Genomic DNA, 26,171 nt, shown 5'->3' with positions numbered 1-26,171 from the left:
CTGGTATTTCAAAGATGAAATACATAAATGAATTTTGCTACACACCTTCTCTCCTCTGCATGTCCTATCTCCTTGTTTGCTCTAGATAGCCTTAATTCACCTTATTCATTGGCTCAATTAGACAAACAAATCATGTGAGCACAATGTGATTTCTTTTGTTATATTATGCAAATTTCTATTGCAAACCTTTTGATCAGCGGAAGATAGCAATCAATAACAATGAAATATGCGTGGACCAGGAACGAAAATCGGGTGCTTCACAATAGTAAGCACTCGCTTTGCTCGCGCAAAAATTTTGTAAAGGAACGCAGAGAACCTGCTCCACCTACCATCATTTTGTCATAACCTTTCTCAAGATAGATTCCAGCCTTTGCCAAATCGCCACTGGATGCATAATATTTGGACCACCAATCTATCCCCTCATCTGTTGACAATTCCTGTAAAAAAGCGGGGCAAAGCAAATATTATGGCACTTCAATACACCTCGCTGTAATGGTAATTTCCTTTTAAGATTTGTTTTTAGTTGCTTATTCTTTGCTTGAAATTACATGTTAACTGAATTTAGGAGCTAAAACTGAAATATTTAAGAAAGATGTCAAATAATTTAAAAATATTTTATAAAGTCAAATACTAAACAAAATATCAAATAAAAATTTACATCAAAACCGTTTAAATTTAAATTTCAAATATTCTTAAAATAATCAACATTTTGTGGTTAGGATGACATTAGAGTATAACTGTTCGAATTAATCAGCTACAAAAATTAAAGGTTTCAGGTTAGTATCTGTTGACACAATTTTTACGTTTGTCTTCAAACATAGAATGGCGAAACAATATTGTCATGTGATGTTAATGCAGCTGGCAGCAAGATCGTTGTTTAAAGCAAAAAGTTATAATTATTAAAATTCGGGATTTACCAACTTAAACACTTTCAATTTTAACTGAGGCATAAAAAATTTATCCAGGTCTATTAAACGATATACAAAGTAACTTTGTTTTTTAAGAACCGAATCTTTCTTTATAGAGCATAAGAATAATTTAAGTTTTAATTGTTTGTTCTTACGAATAGATTGATAATACTGCGCCTAGGCCCTTTTAACAACGGCGTTTCTGCACGTTTAGCCTTTTTTAATTTGAGTTTCCTTGGCACTCCACGTCCCAGAACTTTAATCACTTTCTTTATTGGTCTCTGGAAAAGTAAAGCAATTAGCAACAAATGGAAGCAGATATTGACAAGAAATTGTTAATTTTGTCATATTGGCTAGAAATGCTGAAATGGTCAATGCCCGCACTCCTGTATAAAGGATGTAAAATTCACAAGAAACAAAGCTTTAAATAAATGAAGTCATTAAAGTTTATGTCAAAGGTTATGGTTTAGGGCTACACGATCACTAAACACCAGTTTAAAACGTGAAAATTAATCCTAAAGCTACCTGGAAAGGATTTTATGTGAACGGGTTTGTTTCTGCTTTATATAATATTTTAAAGTTGAATCAACCAGCTTCACAAATAGAGCTTGAGTCACTGCTGGTCTAATTAGAGGCAATTTACATTAGAAAATTCAACACGGGCTGAGATTTCAACCCGTCGTACACGACAAACCTCAACTGGACTCGATAGCAGTTCACCCTCAATGTAACGCATAATTATCCAAATTCGATAACAGATGCCCCACTATTCAGCGCTTTACTACAACACACCTTGAGCTGAATATTTCTGACGCTTACATCAGAATATCGGCCCACGTTAAAGTCTCAGCCCGTGTTAAGATGGCATAAACAACAACAAACAAACAAATCAGTGATGGCTAATATTTCGCCCCGGCATACGGGGCTTCATCAGAGCAAAAGTAAACGAACTGACATGTTGAGCTTGCTTAACATAAGATGCCATGTTGAGTTTAAGTCAACATGCCATCTTGACTTAAGATGGCATGTTGAGCTTTATCCGTGTAGATTATTAAACAAAACCATAAGGTCTCAACCGTATACCGAGTCAAAACTCAGCCCGTGTTGAACATCGGTTGAAATTTCTCTTGTAAACTGCTTCTCACTTTCTTTCAATCACACGGGCAGTAACAGTCTTGTTGATTGTCTAGCATTGAATGCGCGCAAAATACTTTTAAATCTTCAAAATTTATAACTGAATATTTGCCCGCAAAAGTTTAAACAATCATACCCTTTTCTTCTTTTTCTCTTCGATGTCAACAGAAACGTCACTTCCTGAAAAAATGAGCATATAATAAGTAGAATGCCACAAGATCTAAGTAAAAATCATTTTTCTTCACCATAATGTAAAAATTATAATGAGAATCAATTCAATCATAAAAGCTTCCCCTTACACAAAGTGTAAGTTGTTATGAGATACTTAGTATTTGTAGGAAAAAAGGCCGAAATCTAAACATGCATATGTACCTTTACGTTCAGGTGCTTGTTCAAAGGCTGCAATAAGACAAAGAATTATATCAAATTATTACACAACAAATACTTCAAATAAACATTTTTAGGAACCGAGGTCATGCAGAAGACGAGGTTAATTATTTCACATGTTGAAAGAAAACACGATAGCCATAGAAACATTCTGACAGCAAACGACTGCTTTAAGTATAATTGGGTTTATTTGATACGCAACTGGTTTATAGCCATAACGATCAAGACTTATTCAGAGAACACCTGAACAAATGTGGCACCTCCTTAATAGATATGACATCCCTGTAAGCTTTTTATAATAACACTGAAGGGTGATCTTTTACATAGCTGAATGGGTACATAAATTGGTAACATGAAGAGGTCTCATCAAGCGGTAGTAAAGAGTAAGCATTCAACCATGGGTGAGAATGGTGAAAAAGAAATTGTGCCAAATCAGGTGGCTAAATTAAGGTTGGAGCCAATAGGCAAGCAATAAACTGAGTAGACGTCATGTTGCAATAGAGATTTTAAGAGACTTTAAGAGACAACAAAAATAGAGATTTTAAGTCATTTGGACGTCATGTTGCAATGCATGAAGCAAACAGCAAAAAACCTTGCGTTTCTTCCTGGCCTCCAGGTGCATCTAAAGCTGGAACAGAGTATTCGGCCAATGACTTGACAACATGAAGTCCTACTGTTGGTTTCCGTCCAAAAGACCTGTTATCCATAACACGAATGTTCAGCGGAGGCGAATAAAGCTCATCCTTTGGCAAATACTGCAAAAAGATAGTCAAGCATTTCCGGGTAAACATCATCTAATGGAGTCTACTTTTGAAATATTGTTAGATTACAACAACACTTAGTGTTCCATGTTCATTAATTTTTACAACGAATATATCTAAATAACACTGATGGTTTATGATTTTAACAGTGTTTAGTCAAATCTCTTGATTAGATTGGATTAGCGAAATGGGCAGATAAAAACACAACCTGCTATTCGTTTTTGGAATAAGTTATATATGAAACCATTTACGACTGACATGACGGAAAGTCTAAAACCACACAGGCTTTCCAGAAGATGATAAAAAAAGGCCAAAACAAAAATAATGCCTGGAGATAAATATACCTTAATGACCTTTGATGTTTTCTTCTATACCAACATTCCACACTAAAAGAGTTGCAATTGCAAACTAGGTTATACAAATAAACGTCTTTTAAGCGTTCCTTACCACATCAAGAAAGTAAGTGGGCACATCAAAGTTTGGATTTTTAGAGGCGTTCTTTATCATTTTTGTCGTCTCTATTTTTCCTCCAACTTCGAACTGAATATTTGGTGATGATACATTTGCGAGTTGGTATTTCTTCATGTTTCGAACACCCCAGCAAAGAATCTAAGAGAGAAAATGCATTGTGCTAGAAAGGTTTGCTGAAACATCTAGAAATATCAGGGTTCATTCAGATAGCGTTGACAAGAAATGTTTATATCTGTGCAAGTTTTATCCACAGTAGCTAGAATAATGGATAACGTTGAACTTGATATCTCGCTATAGACGCAACAAAACGAACATAGATAATAAAACATCATATGATAATAGCATCTTAGCAACCATTCAAGCAACATGATTAAAAAGGGGTTCCGTTCTTCGAACAATATCAATAATTCATCTTCAACCTCATTGCCATACTAACCTCGATACCAGTGCGGACCATGACCGGCCTGATCCCGTTTGGAACTATGAAGCGATCGTCTGTCTTTGGCGGCGAAAATGGCATGTCGGCTCCTTCATCCTAAAGTAAAATCAAACACTTGAAAACTTGCTTGTTCTCTGGCTACATTAACGGTTTTCAGTTGCACTTCTAAGTTTCACGCTTAATGCGAACAGACCGGAAAAAGTTATCTTTATTAAGATTAGCTTGTAGATTGGAGACACTTGACAAAATTGACATTCAGAACTTTATTCGTGACTAAGATCTTGATCAACATCTTTATTCTCAAAATCCAGTAAAACAAAAAAACCGAATATCATCATAGCAAATTGACTTGTTGGACGTGTTGAATTCCCGCAAGATTTCTTCGATAGAATACATTCATATGAAGTAGAAGAGAATTCACGAACGCAAAGAGCAAGCAACTTACCAGAAACAGTTCAAATGCTGCTAGAAGCTCTCCTGCAACTTTGTCTCCGCACATTATTGGATACCACAAAAGTTTTGGCCCAGGGGGCTTTGGTCCTTTGAGCTTTACCAAGGGTTGCACGCTGCACCGTCCAAGATACTCGTCTTTGCCCTAGGCATCGATAAAAAGATGCAGATAAAATTAGCTCCGGAAATCCACTACTATGCTGAAAAAGTTACCGAGGCACACTAATGACAGTTTTGGGAAAGACAGGGAACTTCTGCAGTCTTGTGAGCCGCGACTATCACTAAGACTATTCAAAACAAATAGATAAAAAATGTAAAACAATAAACACACATCTCCTATCTAACATTAACCGTGTAATTTTGCTCAAAGAGATTTCTAAAATATGTCCTGGACTCTTGTTTTGTTTTTCAAATTTCTGCACAAAAAACGGTTTGCTTTTCTTATTTCAGCCTCACAAGCAAGATCAAGAGCTAGAGAATTGTTCGCTTCCTGGAGCATTTTTTTCAGGATTTCCAGTATTATATCAGCAGTATAAACACCAACAACTTACCACTTGATCCTTATCGAAAAGTTCGATGTTGCAAACAGGTGCACACTCAGCAAGCATAGACGGAACACCAAACAACTGAATGTCTTCAAATATAAGCGTTTGATCCCATTCCGGACATACAGTCTGCTTTATAACTCTGGTTATCTGACAATGGTTTTCAAAGGAGATCTTTGCATAGGGATCTAAGTAAAGAAAAGATTACGTTACATGTCAATCGCTAATAGCAGTCGCTAGTAACATACTGTAAATCTTTCTGTTGTAGCATCCGGAAAGTGAGGCAGTAGCGAAAACGAGGCTAATGGATAAGTCTCAGCAAAATGTAAACTAGAGATTAAAATGGTATGGTACGATTTTCATGTACGCTTCAACGTATTCATCAACACACGATAACATTTGAATGCTCATACTGAGGCATAAGAATGGCAGAGAAGATACGAGGAACAAAAATTGCTCAACTCACAGGGTATATTATATACTATAGCAATGGTACAAAGATCGGTTTCAGAAACAATAATTTCCCACATATTACAAAACGTCTGATACATTGAGGAAAACTAGGGCATTCCTAAAAGAGGTTTTTCAAACACGGCAGGACCCTTGCAGATATGAAAGAGCTAACTCTTTTTAAAAACAAAGATCAACACGTTTTCAGATAAATGCTAAGTTTGCGCTGAAAACACACCTGAGACTCCCTCGTTGTCTTTGGCCATCACATCACGTGCTTGATAGATGTATGCTCTGAGTTGGTACTTGTGAGGGTCTGTAAAACAGCATTCGGTATAAATACCTTTTTGGCAGCAAGCAAAGTAACAAACATAAACGGTGCATCACAAGTTCTATTCGTTGCATACAGAGGCTAGAAAACTATGACGTAAAAGTAGTAAAAATCGCGACTCTTGTAATTCTTACGCGTCGCAACCGTCAATGCGGTGTACAAAATGATTAACAATTACGAACTAAGTATGAATTGAAGTTGCTAAAAAAACAAATAACACAGCTGCTGGCATCTCTGTTTTGTAAACCATGCTGTGACTGACCAACTTTTTTATGATGAATTTTTAAACTGTTTGAGGTTTAAAAGAATTTCAGATGCATGTTTCCATTCTCCAAGTGAAGCGATGTCTCCCAAAGTAGTTATATTACTTACTCTTAAATGAGAGGAACATCCTTGGTGACAGTAAAACTGGTGGCTTTTCTTTCTAAAAGATAAAATACCATTTTTAAAAATCTAACAGTCTTTAGATTATATAATAGATAAAAAAGAAAGAACAAAACTAAAACCAGACAAATCTCTCAAGAAACTTAAATACTAATAAGTGTAAAAATATTGGAAAACCTTGGATTACAGATTTAAGATACAGTATTACTATGATGGTTTCTATATAAATATATATATTGGCATAGGCTTTAAAAAGTACTTCGGCCTTACGTCTTTCTTTTCAATTCTGAAAATTGGCGGCGCTCCAGGGCTTTCGTTGACCATCTTGCGATGCCATCTACGGCGTCGAACCATGTCCATTTTGCGTTCTTTAGCATGAAACTTCATCCCAAACACTGGCGCATACTCCCAGCCCTCGGCGGCCATTTGTTCCTCTTTAGCCTGAATCGGAGAAGAACAAGAAACTTTCTTCAATATTCTTTAGGCTCATTTCGCGAATATATCCTTTTTTCATTTTATATGACAAAATATCTGATAATTTTAAAAAACTCTAAACCTATATATAACTTATATATCTTTATTGTTTACTTAATATATTTTAACTATTTTATCGACATTGACTTTGCATATTATAGGTCAACCCTTCCCAACCCAGCTGATAAACTGAAAGGCACCTGTCTTCATAGAAAAATCTGAAATTGACGATTTGATATTCAAAGCATCGGGATTGCATTGGGGGGGGGGGGGTGGTTCATAAAAACACAGGAAGGGGTATTGCTAAAAGATATGCGTTCTCGATAAGACAATAAAACACACAAATGTCTCAAAAGCAATTTGGCGAAATCATTTGTAATCTAGAGGACTGCTATGCGCAACAGCTATGCGCAACAGCTTAGCAAATGACGACATGAGTGGCAGCTTAACTTAAAGAATCTGAGAACGAGCGGAAATTGAGACAGACCATTTCTTTAATAAACGGTTATCTTAATTTCTTTAACAGTTTATAATGAACTTTAGAACATTTTGAGCCATTGAAACCTACCTGTTTTGCTTCTTTCTTGGGGTCCTTCATCAGCACCCTACTTCTGATCCATCTACGTCTCCTGCACATGTGGTATGTCTTCTCAGCCGGGCCCCATCCCATGCCCAACGTTGCTTCGACACAGTACTCCCAGCCTTCTTCGTCAACAGCCCTGTTCACATCTACCTTCCAGTCGTCTTCCCAAACCCAGCCTTCGGGGGCTTGGATCTCATCCCTGTGGTTTATTGCGTCACCGCGCTAAATGGAAAATATATGCATGACTAATAAACACGTGCGCGTCCTGATATCCAATAAAAACTTGATTTACGATGCAGGATAAAATGCTATCCCACCACCTACACAACAAAGCATGAAAAAAGGAATAAATCGATAAATCGTCCACGTGGGGACATTTTTATAATACTGCAATTTTTCCTCAAGGAAACCAACCAAAAAGTCTATACGCGTTTTCACACCAAAACCTTTGCAAAAGATCCCAAACAGAAAGGCCTTGAAAATTATCGCATTCCATTCAATAGGTAACTCGTCGTCGTGTAAACAGGAAGAAAAACAACAACTAAATTATTGTGTTTTCTTTTTAAATTTACGTGTATTTGATGGAACCTAAACCTAAGATGAATGCAATCTCGTGAACGAATTCAACAGGGAAGATCACCAATCGATGATTTTTAGAATCAGAAAAAATAATGACATCTCATGCCTTTGAAAACAAATTTTTGCACTTGGTGATTAAAAACGTAGCGGAATACTCACAACATCTGTGTAGTGAACTGAAGCAGGGCCGTAGTTTCCGCCGGGAACTCTTGATTCGTTCTCAAAAGCGTCCTCCAAGAATTTTTTGTGTCCCGAATCGGCTTCAAACGACAAGCTTCATAAAAATCATAAAAAATCACATCAGCAAATAAATTAGCAAACATTGTCACCATAAATGAAAATAAAACAGCGGCTGTCATTTGGCCCATACCACACATTAAATTGTATCCCTTTTTCCCTTTAAATTTGCAAATTAGTGAAGACCTGAAGGGTCCCATTTATGCGAAAGAGTAACTGTACTTCTAAAACTATTTTCGTGAACTATACACGGAAAGTAATAATTACCTGAGCTCTGGATCAATGAACCATTCATTATCCCAACTCCAGCCCTCTGGAGGGTTGAATTTTTCAAACGCCAGCTTTACCTCTCCCCTTGAGTCCGAAAAAGCAGGTCTCGGGAGACCTTTAGCAGTCCAACCAACAATCGGAATACTCATCTGGTTTTCGTATGTTTCTGCAAAAACAGTGTACTCTGCCTCAGGGATTTCGGTTTTGGTCCAGTTCTCTTGGTCTTTCTCAAGTCCGAACCAGATAATTACCCTCAACTGCGCAGGAATTTCCGGGTGGCTTTCAATGTCACGGCCTTTCTTTCCAGGGTACTAAGAGAATTTGAAATAACACATTTAAGATGTACTTATAGCAAGGAAAGGCAAGGCAACGAGAGGTAAAATCCTATGGTTTCTTGCTGTTTATCTCATCGCATTAGGCAGCCCAAGCATAGCATAAAATTTACAGCTACCGAATTACTCGCAAGCTTGACAACATAGAAATTAAGAACTGAAGGGGTAAGGGTTGAGTCAAGACTTGACTTACTTTCAACTCAAATGTTTGGATCTTGGCACAGTTTCGTCCTTTAGAATCGGCATTTGGAGAAAACAGCACCTCGTTCGTTGGTATGCGATGGTATGCAATGCGACTGCTGCCTGAGATCATCCAGATCACAATATCAGGCATGGAATTTTGGGGCTAAAAACAAACATATATCCAAATCAAATGGGAAAAATCTGCGTATAAAACAAATCATATAACACTCTGTAGTTCAAGTAAGGAAGGAGAGTGGCGACGAAAAAGAGTACGGTCGCCTAGAACCTTACGTCTGGACCCAATAGTATACGTAGTCAGTGCACATACTGACCTCAGTGCAAAGGTCGTGAAGCCGGTTCAAATAGCTATTAATCTCTTCCATTGCTTCATGCACATCAGTTGCCTGCTCTCTCAAATTCCTCGCTTCGGCTACAATTTGCTGCAATTCGGCATTTCGGATTTCTTGCAGCTTCAAATCCAATTCATTGACACCATTCACTGTCGCATCAAAGGCAGGCAGTGGCTTGCTGGCAAAAAAACCCAAGTTTATTATTGACAGAATAGCAAACATGGGAAGAAGTTCTAAGCAAACAATAAACGGTACTTAAAGGTAGAAGAAAGATAAGCATTCTGATCATAGTTCGCGTTAGACCCTGCCTATTCCTTAACTGTTCGTGTTAGATTTCACGAACAAAAAGTTGGAAGAAACTAAAAACATTTAGTTCATTTCCTCATAAAGAATATTTCCTCAGCAACTAGTTCACTTCAGATCCACTTTTTTACCCTTTATTACTTTCATTTTTAACTTTTCATTTTTAACTTGTGATTACTTTTCATTTTTAACCATGTAAATACTGTTATTTAGAACAGGGCCCTCATTGATCACAGTGTCTTTGGCACTGAAAAGGTTTTACCCTGTATAAATATATCTATTATTGTTATTATATTCATCAATACTGATTTGAAGTAAGGGAACGTCAACGTTTGATTTTCAACATAATGATTTTTTGCACTACAGAATTCGAAGAATTCAGTATATTCACTGTGATGCGACTCAAGCAGAACAAGAAGCCTACATTTTCTTGGGTTGTGTGCATTATTTGTGCGGATATCGGCATATAACTTTTCGGATATTGTCATAAAACTTTCCAGGATAGGTTTTCGGTTTCAATCTGAAGGATCTAGTATATTGCAACTAACCTGCAATCTGCAATGAGAGAATCAAGCAGGCGAATCAAAAGGGCCGCTGTTTCTGCAGGCAGGGCCTTAGCATTGATTCCAATGTCGACCTTTTTCATGTTCGCTTCCTGTCAAAATCAATATAACATACACCCTTAAGGTACGATAAGTCTAGGGTTACCTGCAATCATATCAGTTAAGATAAGGCTAGAGTTAAGGCAATGAAGGACAGACAAGAAAAAAGACAGGTGATGTCCAAACACAAAACTACCTACCAATCTTTCGATAACTTTGTACAACTGATTCAATGGGTCCAATCTGAAATGAATGTCTTCCCAATGACTGTCAACAACGCAGCATGGTTTGCTGTCATTCCATGGCAGGTAATAGTAATTTGCACCATCGAAAACAGCATTGGTTGGAGGGGTGGAAGATGACATTGGTGGAACAGATGTATCGAGTTTGTTGCCATAGTTGCCTGCAACACAAAATCATTTTATGTTATCGCAATGATAGCAGTTAATATAAATGAAAGCTCTAAGTTAAAGAAATATATGTTCGAAGTTCATCTGCCATTCTAAAACAGCGAATTACGTCATGATGACGTCATATGATGATGCATACCATCGTCTGTGACTCAGTGGCAACAAGCAAACATTTACCCCAGAAAGAGGACATACCTATGCTGACTTCAAATTCAACGGGGCCGTCCATTTCAGGGAGCATAGTCGCGGATATGAAGCTTGCATACAGCTTGAATTTACGGCGCCTCAAGTAAGTCTAAAACACAGAAGTGGATCAAGATTTAATGACGAAAATTAAAACTGATATCACTAAACTGCAGTTGGAAAATTGGTCAGTTTTTAGCAGCATTGGCGGAGGAAACTGATAAAATAATGACAAATTACAAGATAAACAATACACGAGCAAAGAACACGTGTGTTTACTGCCTCATATCAACAAAACATTCCGTCCACAATTTAAACTCATTACACAACTGAAGAAGCAAAGCTACAGCTAAAACTCATTTTCTTGTTTGCTCAGAATATCTTAAAGGAAATCAAGTTCACCGATATTTTACAGTCAACTCAACATTGTACACAAGGGTATCTATATTTTAATTTGATGGCATATTCTCAATTATTCAAATCTCTTTTTCTCAAACAGGGAGATGAAAAGAAGTGTACCGTATCTTTTTGACCGTTAAAACTTTGAAGTAAAATCATCTAATCTTTATTTGCCAATCTCATCTAAACCAATTAGATAAATTCACAATAAAGGCAAAGAGGATTAAATACTGCAGGTTGCAATTGATTTTGGCAATAAATTAAACCTACCTGCACTCTAATAAGCTCTTGTGACATGATGTCATGAACTGGAGGATCGGCATGGTCTCCAAACCTTGTGTCCAATTCAACGAGAAGCCTTCCGCGATACCCACAACCTTCACCCTAAACATTTATAACAGCAAAGTATATTAATGTACTGAGTGGGTTGAATTTTGCAACTTGGCAGATTTACTTGCAATATAAACATCAATGAAAAATTACAAAATAAACCCTACAGAAATTATATCAATTCTTTGAACTGTCACAATAGGAGCAGTAAAAATAAAATTGTGATCTACTCGATTTTTGTCCAATGAGCTGCTTCTTGATTTTTGTCCAACGAGAAGAAGGTTTCAAGTAAGTGACAGGGATGTTTTAGCTACAAAGCAGGCAAAAATCACTTTGATTCAAATGCTCCATAAAAACCCTAGATAAAAGACTTACAATTCCCATATTGAGATCATCGTATTCATCCGGCAAATCTGAGTATTCTCTTGTTGATCCATAGAAATTTACGAAGCATGGCCCGAAGCTTGGGAGAAATCCTGAAAAATAATCAGTTAGATCATATTAAAGCAGATTATAAAATGAAATGATTTTAAGTGAACGTTGATACAAAGTTGCTTCACAAATTAACATCTACGTTTTGTGATGTTTTTCATTTTGTTTTATGGAAAGCTCCGAGGTTGCAAGATCAGAAATGTTTTAGGGAAAGACCGCCATACCGTCGTCTCCTTGTCCAGAAATAGCCGAAAGCGGAATGAAGGCTGTTCCGATACAGTCGTCCTTGCCGATGCGATCCCTGCAGATAAATAGCCATTAAACAAAAATCTAGCTATCTAATATTTTAAATTTCACATTTCAAGTTTAAATGAGAATTAATGCTGTAATTTTATACGCCATTGAGAAGCTTTGCCACTATTTTCATAGAGGTCTCGTCATTTTCAAAATTTTTCAGTCACTTACAGGATACCATGGTAAAAGGATATAAAGACCACAAATTAACAAAGTGACAGAATTAACAAGATATCAATATCATGGACCATTTCAATTCAAAATAAGATAAGAATCTGGTTAAGTCCTAGCATAATATGAATATCAGACCTTCATCATGAGCAAGGGTCTTTTTGGTTTTAGCATTGATACCAAAAACAGATACAAACTAATAAACGAGCTACCCTGATTCAAAAATTAAATTTGCAAATTAAATATTACCAATCAAACATTTGCAGTTTCAGCCTCTCGCACATAGATGGAAACTAGGAAAAATTGAAAAAATGATTCTCACAAAAATAAATATAGACGCCAAAGCGATTCAGTTGATAAAACGACATTAATTTTTGGATTCCTTGGAGTAAATAAAGAGGAAATTTTTATCACAGCGTTGTAATAGCTGTGTCTACACATTGCTAAATTGACGTAGTTTCTCGGATAAAAGATTATCTTCAACCAAAATGGATTTCAAAAAGACTTGTAGTGGGAATTAACGGATATGGTGAATGAAATCCACCCACAGAGCACAACAGCCATATATTTAGCACACTAGGGGGGGTAAAGTCTTATAAAAACTGTGATAACAAAAAATCAGAGACAATTAGCAACGTTATTTTTATTGAAGATTCTCCGTGATATAATCTGGTTGAACATATAAGAAGCATGAAAAAGCTCATTAAAAAGTTGATTATCTAAAGCATTTATGGTGATCACATACCTTGAAAGCAACTCTCAATTCTTGGTTGAATTCAGGATGATCATTGTTGTAAAATACTTGTGTTTTTGCCTGAAAGGTATTGAGATATACCCTAATGAAACATGTCCTACTAAACACGATTTTACTTATAGAGCGATTACTGTTTAGAGAAAACGTGAGATTTTTTCTAAAAAACAAGAAACTTGCAAACTCAATCAAAACTAAGAAAGTTCCTGGATAATTTTGATGATTTCAATGAGGATGATTTCATTGCCGCACAAAACATTGTCGAAGCAATAATTCGTTTAAAGCATAAATCCAACATTTGATGAAAATTAGTTCTAACAAAGAATGAGAGTTTATTACGAGTCTCACCTTTTGACCTGCAAAGCTAAACTTGACGTAGGGGTCAACAAGCTCCTTTTGTTCCTACACGAATGCAAAATCATCGCATTAATACTTTAAAAAAGCAAACACTACACAATCAATTGATTTCACAATGAGCTGTTGAAATGTCGCTAAGGCAAGTATCGACATCATTAAAAAAATCACCACGGAGTTGTTTCTGGGTCAATGGATCACCAGTGCTAATGGCTATTGCTAGAGGATACGTATTGCAGTTCATAACAAGACTTCTTTAGACGTGTCCTTCGTTAGGACTTGGCAGAACGATGCCTATTGGCTGAAAATGTAGCATTAAAGAAGAAGCATGCAACGTATTCTATACAAACATACATCGCTTGACTTGAAAATCTTTTTCACTCCCTCAAACAAGCCTGTGTCCACTGAAAATAAACCAAATTTAAAAGGTCAAAGGGGTTTTCAAAAAACAACCTAAATTTATGAAGCTTGTCTTGAAAATATTATTGCAAATTTCGGTATCTCAAAAAACAATGGAAGTAAAATCGTAAATACAAATTCATACTTTGTGGGATGTCTTCTGCTCTGTACACTTTCACTAGGAATGTTGCCGGCCTCATGGTCACACCAGCAGGTCTCAAAAGATTTCTATCAGGGTAGATAAAATTAAACAATTCAAATGAGATTATCAAGCCACCCATCATTTTTACAGAAATCTAGAAAATATTCGTTTTTTAAACATTTCTTATCTTCAGGCAGAAACGATTAAATCTAGGAGATTTCTGAGCTAGGTTTCCCCTGTGTTACAAATTCTTAGACTGAGCAATTCAGCAAGAATAAGCCAATAAGAGACTCATTTGGCAGAAGACAGAAAAAACTCTGTTTACTGAAATCAAGAAGTTCATACGATTTATATTAGGAAATTTTGCTGTGCGGTCACTGTGTCAAAAGTAATAACAAAGAGGCTGTAGAATAAAAATGCTGCAGCACCATGCTTTCAGTTTCGCAAAATACCAAAGTGCTTACACTATACCCCCCCCCCTCTTTATCCCTTTTTCTGTACCAGAGATTTGCCTGGCAGACTTATTTAAACGGTTTAAATAATGAATCATAATTCAGCATTTCAATCTTTATGAACTTCGCAGCTTCACGAAGATTTTTGAGATAAATAAGTAAGTTTTTAATTACAAAATTGTAATTGAAAAAGCTATAAAGACATTAAACTAGTAGAAAATGAAGATCGAGCACCCTTCAATATCTTCAGAGTCATCGTTTCCACCGGCCTTGACGGAATCCTAGAGAAGAACATGAAGACAGAAAATAAAACTGTAGAACTTTGGAGGAGAGGAGAATGATAAAAGGCAATCATTGACGGTAATAACAGGAAAACTAAACAGTACTGGGGGTACGTTCGGGCAAGCTTGCCCCCTTGATGTAGCCATCTTTGAATGATGAGTTTACGAAGCACAAGTGAGAACCTGAAGCACCTAAGCAGCACACTTGCGTCGGGGCAGCATTCGGTGCAGTATGAAGAGAATCTGGATTCGCATAACACTGCACTTACACGACCCGGCATGAATATCTTAATCAATATTTCAAATATATTTAATACAAATTCAGGTGCATTAGCACTTACTGGTATTTCGTCTCCGGGTCCTAGAACAATAGCCGTGATTTTCAAGTAGCCCTGTAAAAAATAGAGGAATTATTAGGAAAAAACATAACTTAAGGGTTTTCCTTACATGTACTACAATAAATGGGAAAATTCACCACAGCATTGGAAAACAAATATGAAATTGTCAATTCAAAACACAAACTGAAAATGAATTGATAAGATTTAAAAAGCTATCAAGCTAGCTAAACAGCTATCAATTTTAAAAGAGATATAAAATTGTGATAACAAAAAGCAGTCAGTCGTTAAGAAAATTTAAAATAATTAAATCATAATTTAAATCAATTTATACATGTCATCAATTTATACATACATCGTCTACTGTGACTTTTTATAGATTATGTTTTCTCAATCTATTTAGTTTCAAGGCATACAGATTAAAGGTTTTTTATTAAAATATCAATGAAGTGTGACATTCTCTAAAGCGACCACGGTAATGTTTTCTTCCATACTGATTAACGTAAAAGGGCAGTGGGAGGTTAAATTTTATAGAAGATCTGTACGCCATTTAAGCACAGATGAATTTATGCAAATAATCGTATTTACTGTATCAAGAAACAGATAGAAGTCCTTCAGATACACTATGTTGAGCCGTTGGTCTTGAGGGGCAAGACTAATAGCCGATTGGCTAGTTCAGTTTCATGTAAGGGGGGGGGGGCTATCTTTGGATCATGGAAGCAAGAAACGTCACATTTTCTAAAATCAGAGTGAAAATCTATACGGTTAAACTTACAATGATTTATTTACTGGCAATGTTTAATTCAATTGCTTAATTTCAATAATAAACAACGTACGTTCTTTAAACTTTTCGATTTTACATCAATTTATCAACAAATTAAAAGCAGAATAATTATATGGCTAAAAAGAAGATCTTTAACGCAAAAGTGGCAATAGCGATGGACCCTAGAAATACCATAACAGAGCACTTGAGTTTATCAAACATTTCTGCGAAAGCAACGATTGCACTATTCAAATATATTTTAAAATAAAAATTAATTCTGAATATTAACAGGTAAATAATATCAAGAGTCGAATCAACTGCCTTTTGATTAACAAATTTATAGGTGAAATTCATCATGATATCATATCAAGCGTTAAAAGAAATTATAAATTTCTTAAATTTGTATTGGCGGAATTACAGGAATTTAACATGAAGTATTTAGATTTGTGTGTTGAAGCAATCCATTAAAGTGATATACAGTCGCTTTTACTGTAATATCTTCAAAAGGAATACTTAAAATTAAACTGAGTACCTTTGATCAGACAAGTTTAAATGCAACTTCAATATAAAAACATTTATTTATGGTCAAACTCTTTAATATCATAGCCTATATTAACAGCAGAAACGCAAAATATTAACTGAAAAACAAAGCATTTTAAGTACAAGTTGTTTCATTTTTCTTGGCCAAACTGCTCTACAGGTAAATTTATCATTAATATTATATAGAGGAAATGAAGATTTTCCACAAAAAACTATTGTGAATTAATTGACCAACTCTTTTAAAACATAATTCAGGTGTGTCATCTCAGGAAGCCTCCGTAGCGTCCGACCTGCATCTATTAGCCAATTTCTATAGCTGCCACATCCGGGAAAACCGAAAATACTTGCATTATATTAAAGATTATAAACTTAGCAAATTTAAATGAAAATTAAATGATAATTAACAGTTAATCCGAAATCGGATGACTAAAACTAATAAAATGCTGCTAAGGCCTTTTATATTACACGCTGACCCAGTATATATAGGTACATACGTAATTCATATATTATCATAGTTAAATAGAGCCTTCCAGGCCATTCCAATTAAGCCATTCCAGGTCTAATGTAAGTTTTGAAGATTAAAAAATTTCAATTTATACAAAGCTTTGAGCAGAGATGCAATTTAAAGCTTCTTTATCTAATAGACTTTTTAGTGGAAATATTTCAGGGAATTAACAAGAAAATTGGTAGTTCCATCAAAGGTTTAAGTTCCTTCGGTATCGTCTCGAGAAATGACCCTAACCGAGGGAAGCCAAGGATTACAGCGTGTCTCAATTAGAAACAATCTCATCTCATAATTTTTCTTTTAGGGTAAGTATCAAAATCAGTGTCTCATTAAGGCGTGCTTTTAATTTTGCCGAATCAATCGTTAAAGATTTTAGATTGATTTTATTTCTCTCGCAAAACCTTTATCGTACATTCCAATTTTTGAGTTTATGTCCTGATACGATTCACGCCAATGTTTACCACAACTTTAAAATGTAACGACTCTCCATTTCTCTTTACCATAAGTTTTCATTTATCAATTTATCTCTCCACGGCCAACCGCGGTTGTTTAGCCATTTAGCATCCATTTAAAACCGTTTATTGGTTGTCTTCAGTTCTGGCTTTCACCAAACTGCTATAGAAAAACTAGAAAACAAAATATTTACAGCTGGTTCCCCGCCTTGCTTGCCATCTGAGCTTCTTGACTTAGATTTTGCGTCGCCTTCTTCCTCCTGCCGAAGTCAACCATAAGCCAAAACCATAACGACAAAAATTTAAACGGATACAAATACCACATGGTTGCGTAAAAAAATAAAAACAAACTTGTTGCCATAACATGGCAGAAACAAATGATTGGGGACTTTCTTGGAGATATTGAGAGTGGGGTCCTTCTTGGTGAAACAATAAAAGCAAATATGCAACACTGAAACTCGACAAATCTTTTGTGCAAATAACAGCACAAAACTACTGTACGATTTTAAACAAGAATTACCTTTGTACCACCCATTTTGTCCTCGGGAGCCGTGAGAAGAATCCATTTTCTTACCAAGGCATGACCTGAACAAAAACATTGCATCACGAACAGGCCTAGCAAGCAGTTATAGCGATGAAGAACAACTGAAAACATCACTGTGACATTGCAGTGGTACAAATGAGATTTTCAACACAGCTTTTGAAAGTTTCAAAAGACAAAACCATTATTAACCCATTAAAACAGATTTCGATCAATATTCTGACATTTTCCACTCTTGAAGCGTGTTGGACGAAAAACCTAAGTATGTTCTAAGTATGTTTGCCTTTTTGGAAGCCATTTTTAATTTCTGTACCGCCAAAACATTACTGATTAACATTTATTAAATTTCAACTCATTACAAATATTTACAATTAAAGCATGATATTGCAAAAATACTTACTATCTTCGTCGTAAACAAGCCCAACATCGCACTGAAATTTGAAAAATTTGATAATAAAAAGTAATTGAAAAAATCTCTTAAAATCTTACAAACTATCAAACCCATAATATCTTTTACCCAAATAATTAATAATAGCATAGAATATATATATATCTTAGAGACTGCAACCGTTTATGGTTCTAGAATATTTCAAATAAATGGTTTGTATTTGCTACTATAAAATATAGACCAAATTTTTATTGACATTTATACAATCAAACACCTAAATATTTATAACACAAGCTGCTTGGAACATATTTCTTAACGGAATTACCTGGAATGTTCCGATGATGGCATCAGAAAGGAGCTTTCTGGAATTCAGCACCTGGGTAGTAAAACATCGACACCATCAAAGCACTGGGTTAATACAATGTCTAGCTTTCATGGATAGTCAAAAAAGCTCTATGGGTAATTAAATTAACAAGACTTAGTTCAAAATGAAATTAAATTTGTGATCTTAATGCAAAAATCTGCATTCTCATTTCAATATTAATTGCTTCTTCTAAAGCGCGGTTGCTTTCAATGCATTTCATGGTATTACATTTCAACGCATTCGTTTCGAATATTACCACAACAATCAAATAGTTTTGATTCAATAATAATAATAGCCTGAAATGAATTAGAATCGATGCCATAAAAAATATTCCAAGGTTGTCTAACCTCAAAGTTTATCATTTGGTCGAACAGCTCATTGGGTCTCATGTTGAAATTGAAGAAAAATGACTGAAAGAAGAAAAATACCACGATTAAATCGAAATATATACTAAACATATATAATTTAGAACCATGGACGGCTATAGGAAAATCACCGAAGATATTGATATATAGAAGGTTTGTCAAACAATGAGCAACTTTAAACGAATTAGAGTCCTGAAAACACTGGGAACCGTATGCCTAAAGACTGTGAGTAACGTAAGAACGTTAACCAAACCCACACACTGTCTCCAATGTTGTTTTAGAAATATTATGAAAGTTTTGACAAAGAAGGGTTTAACACTTTTCTCGACTCTGGCGACAGCTAAGTGCATCCTTCTTATCGATTTCAGAAGAGGAAATTCTGCATAGCATCTACATGAATTACCTCATCAAAATGCGGCCTATTAGTGGCACTTTTCACTCTTGTCTGCTTTGACTCTTTTCCCAGGGTGACTTTCACGACAGGGTGAATGTTTGCACCAGCGAGCTGTCTTCCTTCAATAACTTTAATTCGAACCTGCAAAAAACATTGGTCTAAAGTTAAACCCTATTGAAGTTGGTCCAAAAGATAGTCCCACAATACCATTTTGTTCTTGTCAAAACGTTTCACACAGAAATCAGAATCACAAAGTTATTTTTTGCCTCTCGCGAAATCTCATACACAAGTTATACGTTCGCTTTATGATCTTTTCATGGTCTTTTTTTCTTTAGAATAACCTTTTTCGCTTGCTAGTTATGTTCGCCATTAATTTCTGGCATCAATCTTATGCATATTATTGTAGTAATTAGGTTATCTTACAGAACAGTAATTAGGTTATCTCAAAACAGTAAAAAGCAATCTTACAAAAATTCGAAAATATGAACCTGAAAATCAGTAGGCTTGTCTGGCAGATTGTGCTGTCTTCCGCGCCTTCTCTTTTTCCTGAAAGGTAAATGATTCAGAAAATGAAAACGTCACAAATATCAGTTCTCTTAGATAATTGTAAGTAAACTAAACACTGTTTTGGGTAAATCTTGCCTGGATCTCTGTCAATGACCAAAGCAGTTACTAAGTTACTCACCTCCGTTTCTTTGCAGGGCCTCCTGCAGCCCCTCCAGTGGCTTCAGCTTCACCCTCAGCTGCTCCTTCTCCCTCTTCTCCTTCGACACCCTCTTCTCCTCCTTCTTCGCCTCCCATTTCACTTTGCTGCCTGTCATCTGCACCCCCTGTTTGCTTTTCTGCAGCATCCTTTGGAGGGTTGTAATCGATGCGCATGGAAATTTTGCCCTAAGATGCAAGCAAAACTTTAGTTAATAACGGCCGAGGAGACTATTAATTTGGGCTCCAAAACCTTCTTGCGCCAAGGAATTTCCAACGAAACCAAAACACACTTTTATCTAGCTGAAACATCATTTAAACGAAAAAAAAATTTAAACTTCGTTCTAATTATGAGATCAAAGTAGCATTTCACAACACACGACCCATTCAACAAACGCCCTCATAAAACTTTCTAAACATTGAGAATGATATAGAAAAATTTTCTGTTCAAGGACGACATTTATCGGTTTTAAAAGATTACCAATATATAAAGATAAAAAAGCAACGTACCGATGTTGCACGTTTTTGGCCATCAACAAGGGTAACATTCACTTGCTTCGAGTTGTTTCCTTGTCTCGTAATATCACGCAGGGAAATGGTCGCAGTACCAATAAGCCTGTCACAACAAAACAATCATAAATGTATCCTTAAAGGAAACGAGGTTCGAACCTTCGAGGGGAAAATCACTTCCAAAATAGTGTACGAGATTTTCTCAATGATTTGCCCCTCGGAAATCTTAGATATCTGGTAAACAAATAATGAGTTGAATTTATTGGTTATGAACAATTCGATAAAGAAAGTCATTTTTATCAAACAACTAAAAATATGAAAACATATGAAATTTAACTTTAAACAAAACTCGTAGACAATACATCGACAAAGGCCATCAATACTTTAGTTAGCCTATTTGGATTTCCATAGAATGACTAGACGTGCAAGCAAAGAATGACAATCACCTGTTTCTGCCAATGCGCTCATAATCCTTCACTGTCACATTTATACAGTCTTCAGGACCCAGAGGCCGTCCCTGCAAATCCCATTCGAAAACCTGCAATTTTAAAAAAATATTTCAGTGAATAAGCAAATTCATATAGCGCTGAATCTTATAAATTGCAGCTTGACCGTCTAGCAGCTTGAACATGGGAATGCATGTTTATGGCGCTTCATCATCATCATCATCGGGTACCATCTTCTATCGGAAGGTACCATGACCCTCCAACTATCCCTATCCTCAGAATATCTTTTAGCTCTCACAATGCTCTCACACCCGCTTCATTCCTTGACATCATCTCCCCATGTTCTTCTTTGTCTTCCCCTGTCTCTTTTTCCGTCAATCATACCTTCCAAAACAAGCCTTGCTAAGAACCCGGATTATCCCCTGATAATGTGACCAGCAAATCTCATTTTTCTTTTTATCATTTCGTTTACTAAAACTCTCTGATGTCCAATTGTTTCTAACACTTTTTTGTTGGTTACTCTTTCAGTCCAGCTTATTTTCAGAATTCTCCTGTAGCACCACATTTCAAAAGCATGAAGTTTTTCTTTCATTACTTTGCTGTATGTCCATGCTTCGCTTCCATATCCTACTACTGAGAAGACGTAGGTTTTAAGTAGCCTTAATTTCCAACTGCTTAGATGTAGCAAATGATTGGGGTCCTTCTACTATGATAGAACGAGAGAGATCTTTGATAATAACAAGTTCTATATGACAAAACTAACGGCTATTACCTCGCCATATGTTGGATCAAGGGTGTCATCCTTTGTCTCTGTCTTCTTGGTCGATCCTAAAAAGAAACGAATATTGTTCCATTTAATGGGTTCGCACTCATTTCCAAAAAGGAGTATGGTAAACGGGAACTGGAATAACGATAACAGTGAATACTGTACTGTTTAAAAGGTTTTGTTGGTGTTGAGAAATTTTCTTAATTTCTTCGTTGGGTGTAAATCATTCCACAACAGACTACTACTTTTGCTTTGAAAGTGTATTTGGCGTGACACAATGCACTGACTCAACATCAATTGAAACCCAAATCATTGGCACAATTCGGAACATAATTACACTTAATTCTATCGATTTGGCAACATGACTCATCCATTTTGGTAAAATGAAAACACTAGATACGCGGAGCGTGGCAGAAAAGACAGGTGAAAATAAAATCGTTAACGAAATCTTACCTGACCAGACCGTGCAAAGGGATATCATTTCAGTTAAAAAAATAAACACTGTCATTGAAATAGCCACGCACGATGAAGCCAAATTGATAAGAAACCCACCATGATTTTACTTAAACGGAGAAACTTTTATTCTTAATTACGCTTTAGGAGGCTACAAAAATTCGGACCATGTTAATATGCGAATTACAAAAAGCCATATATTTTTCTCCTCGAAAGCTTAAGTCAGTAATCTCCCAATAGTTCGCTTTCCTCTGCGCTTCCTAATAGTTCGCAAGCCATTATTGAGCATTTAATCAATAATCGGAGAAATCAATTCTATTTGCCAAGTAAACTGATGACCGTATACACGACTAAATTGTTTGATGGACGTAAACATTAATGACTGGATATTTTAAAGAGCATAGCGGTTTATCAAAACTAAAAAGCCTTCTTGCAACATTAAGATTCGGAGTGAGATCGCTTGTACTCACTAATCCATTCAAACGAATCAAAATGTATAACAATGATAAGTGTTATCTGTTAATTAGCAAGGATAGTTCTTGACCTTCAAAAGCAAATCCTCAATCCTAGATCTTTCTGCTTCGACGATAAATGACGAAAATGATCTGTAACAAGACATACGAACCTAAGTAAGTGAACTCGATGAATGGGTCGATGCGACCGAATAATTCAATATTTGGAAGATCATGAGCAACGATGTTACGAACGCGCAGTATCCCCGTACGCCAGTCCTTATATTCTGCTTTGGTTAATCCGTCCCCACTTTCCATTTCTATCGAAAATACATCGGCAAAATCTTCTGTTCATTGAACATGGTTATTCGTGGCGCTTTTAATGCGTTTGATAACGGAATCATGCACCTAAACAAGTACTCCTTCTACGTTGCTCATGCTAAAAAGAACTTCTGTATTGCGAGTTACCAAGGCATAACCGATGAAGATGAAAAAATGTATAAATGCACACGTTATAAGAGTGCCCAATCACGCCTTGGTATACGATTGATGATATCTTACTGGTCACTTGCCAATGTTCAGCTGACAAACGAGCCAGATAATGTGGTTATCGTAACTGCTGTTCTACCGCTAGATATGACTGATAGAAACACATCTTAATACAAATGAATGATAAAACGAAGTCAGGAAGTCTCTCGCTAATGCAAAGCATATTTGCCTAGCTAAAAAATCATCATGACAAATATATTACCTGCAATGATTTGTGCTTGAAACAAAGACCGACGAAATTGAGAAGATTACACAGAAGATGACTTCTAAAGTCATAAATTATGCATCGGGTTTTCGCAAAAAGAACAGTCAGTGCGAATTTAACCTAATATTGTTGAAGGGAAATCGTAAACGAAGCATCGTGAAGCCGTTGCGAACATTGCTGCAACGTCATCGTTTGTGTTCAGCGGAAAACAGTTAGTAACCAACACAAAACTAGATTGGTGCGATTATCAAAACAAACGAGAAAAATCTGCGTATGTGCACAGTAACATATATATATAAACAAAACAGTAAATTTCTGCGGCATTCTCTGAAGTGGTGATTATTCGGAGAATTCACTAATTCAAAGGGACAACATTAAATGTGCAATTAAAGAATGAGTATGAAGAATGTAATTAATTGACAGATATGCAGAATGTTTATAGGGACTTTCAGGAAAATACAGTGTGCAGTTTTGTTGCCTTTGTAGTTTGTCCTAGCAAGATTCCTTAATTAGAATAGAAAAATACCACTACAAGTGGATCTGGATGCTCGAAAACAGCATTTACATAACTCGGATAATTAAACATCTATCATCGGCAAAGTCATTGGGCCTAAGCATGAAATCATGTCTGTAGTCAAGTTGATCATTTAATGACTTTCAGGTTAACAGTTGCAGGACTCTCCAAACTGAATGACTTTTTTCAGGCCTCGTTAACCTTGTATTTTAAGTAATATCTCCTGAATCTAAATGTCAATAATTATAATAGCAGAAGAATGGTTTGTTGAAAATTCCCCTGGTAAATGGCATTAAAAATTCACGCAAGAATTCATTTTGTTAATGGCCATACAGTGAAGTTGGAGATTACACCTGATTGCAGTCTTCATCACCAGTTGATAGACTTCACAGGTCTTCACAAGCATATAGAGATACATTGAGAAGGCAGATTATTTATGTTATATTGATAACCAAAGACCGTGGGAGCAGGAGGAAGGGGGGCTGAGCAGACTTTAGCCCCCCAATAATTCCCAAAATGTACATAAAGCCATACAGGGAGTTGCCTTGTTCTTGCTTTTTGGCATGTTTAGCCCCCCCCCCCCAAAAAAATACTTTAGCCCACTCAATCTGTAGTATGCTCTGTGGTTTTTGTGATAACCAGATCAATTATGGGTGTAGAGTGAACTTATTTTATCTTTTATTCAAGCTACATTATTCCTTTCTCAATATTAAAAGTACTTTTTGCTATTTTTCTCCCAATTTGTGTGCAAATTTTTTGTGAGCGATAAGGGTCTCCTTCACTATTGCTTCATTGTTTCCAAACATAATCATTGTAAATAACGCATCTTCAATTTCTATGATTTGCTTATTATAAGCCTTTTCTTTTTGTTTTCATCGTTTTGAGAACACTTGTCATTAGCATTTGGTGCACTGCAAGAAAAAGTAGCTTTTCCCTGCCTGTAATTCATATCTAATGTAATCCCAGCACAATTAATTCTAAATGAATATAAATTAAATAAATTAAAAATGATTAACACTCAAATAGAGGAAGAAGATGGAACCAGTCAAGAAATCATGAAAAGTCACGTTGTAAACTGAATTATGCCTGTCTAGACCCAGGTTTTGCCTTTTCTATAAATTAATTTGCTGGGCCAAAAAACTTATGAGAGAAAATATAAGTCAAAAGTTGAAGTTTAGGTTCTAAAGAGGTGGACATGAAATTGCAGTTGCAAAGAGATCAGCTGTAAGTTGTTCGATGAAATTTCATTAAACAAAGCCAAGTTTTTGCATAGGATGACATTCCGGTTCATAAAATACTGTAAATTCTCTTTTAAGACCAATGGGGGTGCCTTATTGTTTTTCAGCACCTTAAGGGAGGGTTTGTAAGAGAGAGGGCTAAATTGAAAGATAGGGCTCAATTAATATTTTAGAATATAAAATCATTTTCAGTGGTAGACTAAGTTTTTGTTACTTGCAAAATAAAAAAATCAAATCAGGCTTTTACATTGTTAACCACTTGAATTTGTCATCATCATCAAGAGAGGGGGCTTAATTGAGAGGGGGGTTTATTGAGAGGGGGGTTTAAAAGAGAATTTACAGTAGACAGTAAAGCAGCAGAAAAGGCATCATGATTAAATTTGCAGCATGAAACTGGTTGATAGAAAGAAACTTCATTGTTAGTCTGGGGCTAATGACAAACATTGCAGTGGTTTGAGGATCTTTTGAGAAAAAAAACCATTTGGAAGAGGAAGCATCTTGACATACTGTAATTCCTCGAGCTGCCCCCCCCCCCTGAAAGGGCCCCCCTTGAATTAGCCCCACCCTAGAACTACAAATTGTCAATAAGCCCCCCCCCCTCAAATAAGCCCCCACTGCTACTGTAAATTCTTGAATTGGACCCCTCCATTTTATGAATTTTGCCATCTGAGGTTGCCTATGGCGTTTTATTGAATTACCACAACAAATTCATACTTTTGGTAGTAATTGATTAAATGCTCATAAAGAAATTCCTACTTAAATAAACGGGATTTTCTGATAATGTCTTCTTAATGTCTACAATAATTTTATAAGCCCCCCCCTCCTATAAGCCCCCATCCAAAAATATCAAAAATAAATAAGCCCCCAAGGGGCTAATTCAAGGATTTACGGTAAGGAAAAGTGAGTGAGGGTGGTGCT

General features: G+C 36.0%; 1 protein-coding gene across 6 annotated transcripts in view; it reads right to left on the bottom strand.

Annotated features, from left to right (window-relative positions):
• Positions 1–26,171, bottom strand: part of LOC135696493 (myoferlin) — a 38,122-nt gene that overhangs the window by 10,685 nt on the left and 1,266 nt on the right. Inside the window, exons 1-42 of one of the 6 annotated variants that reach the window (XM_065215891.2) lie at positions 22,921–23,736; positions 21,849–21,904; positions 21,077–21,168; positions 20,631–20,736; positions 20,104–20,309; positions 19,907–19,964; positions 19,428–19,559; positions 19,007–19,069; positions 18,621–18,671; positions 18,308–18,338; positions 17,887–17,951; positions 17,561–17,626; positions 15,113–15,163; positions 14,725–14,771; positions 14,042–14,124; positions 13,852–13,901; positions 13,492–13,545; positions 13,138–13,206; positions 12,642–12,685; positions 12,152–12,228; positions 11,871–11,971; positions 11,436–11,549; positions 10,779–10,878; positions 10,374–10,576; positions 10,120–10,226; positions 9,251–9,446; positions 8,929–9,081; positions 8,401–8,714; positions 8,056–8,170; positions 7,303–7,539; positions 6,531–6,701; positions 6,249–6,300; positions 5,784–5,861; positions 5,102–5,283; positions 4,546–4,695; positions 4,098–4,196; positions 3,638–3,799; positions 3,022–3,184; positions 2,415–2,441; positions 2,179–2,222; positions 1,064–1,189; positions 330–437 (exon numbers count right to left, since the gene is read on the bottom strand). In XM_065215891.2, coding sequence (XP_065071963.2) covers positions 330–437; positions 1,064–1,189; positions 2,179–2,222; positions 2,415–2,441; positions 3,022–3,184; positions 3,638–3,799; positions 4,098–4,196; positions 4,546–4,695; positions 5,102–5,283; positions 5,784–5,861; positions 6,249–6,300; positions 6,531–6,701; positions 7,303–7,539; positions 8,056–8,170; positions 8,401–8,714; positions 8,929–9,081; positions 9,251–9,446; positions 10,120–10,226; positions 10,374–10,576; positions 10,779–10,878; positions 11,436–11,549; positions 11,871–11,971; positions 12,152–12,228; positions 12,642–12,685; positions 13,138–13,206; positions 13,492–13,545; positions 13,852–13,901; positions 14,042–14,124; positions 14,725–14,771; positions 15,113–15,163; positions 17,561–17,626; positions 17,887–17,951; positions 18,308–18,338; positions 18,621–18,671; positions 19,007–19,069; positions 19,428–19,559; positions 19,907–19,964; positions 20,104–20,309; positions 20,631–20,736; positions 21,077–21,168; positions 21,849–21,904; positions 22,921–23,065 — 4,548 coding nt within the window. In that variant the 5' untranslated portion in view covers positions 23,066–23,736. Of the gene's footprint in view, positions 1–329; positions 438–1,063; positions 1,190–2,178; positions 2,223–2,414; positions 2,442–3,021; positions 3,185–3,637; positions 3,800–4,097; positions 4,197–4,545; positions 4,696–5,101; positions 5,284–5,783; positions 5,862–6,248; positions 6,301–6,530; positions 6,702–7,302; positions 7,540–8,055; positions 8,171–8,400; positions 8,715–8,928; positions 9,082–9,250; positions 9,447–10,119; positions 10,227–10,373; positions 10,577–10,778; positions 10,879–11,435; positions 11,550–11,870; positions 11,972–12,151; positions 12,229–12,641; positions 12,686–13,137; positions 13,207–13,491; positions 13,546–13,851; positions 13,902–14,041; positions 14,125–14,724; positions 14,772–15,112; positions 15,164–17,560; positions 17,627–17,886; positions 17,952–18,307; positions 18,339–18,620; positions 18,672–19,006; positions 19,070–19,427; positions 19,560–19,906; positions 19,965–20,103; positions 20,310–20,630; positions 20,737–21,076; positions 21,169–21,848; positions 21,905–22,920; positions 23,738–26,171 lie in introns of those variants that run through there. The other 5 variants (XM_065215892.2, XM_065215893.2, XM_065215894.2 and 2 more) reach the window with 5 other exon arrangements.

The sequence above is a fragment of the Rhopilema esculentum genome, chromosome 14 (genome assembly GCF_057945365.1).
Source record: "Rhopilema esculentum isolate cy_ngs chromosome 14, ASM5794536v1, whole genome shotgun sequence".
Taxonomy (NCBI): Eukaryota; Metazoa; Cnidaria; class Scyphozoa; order Rhizostomeae; family Rhizostomatidae; genus Rhopilema; species Rhopilema esculentum.
Note: the sequence above shows the minus strand (reverse complement) of the source record. Positions and strands in the feature narration are given on the sequence as shown.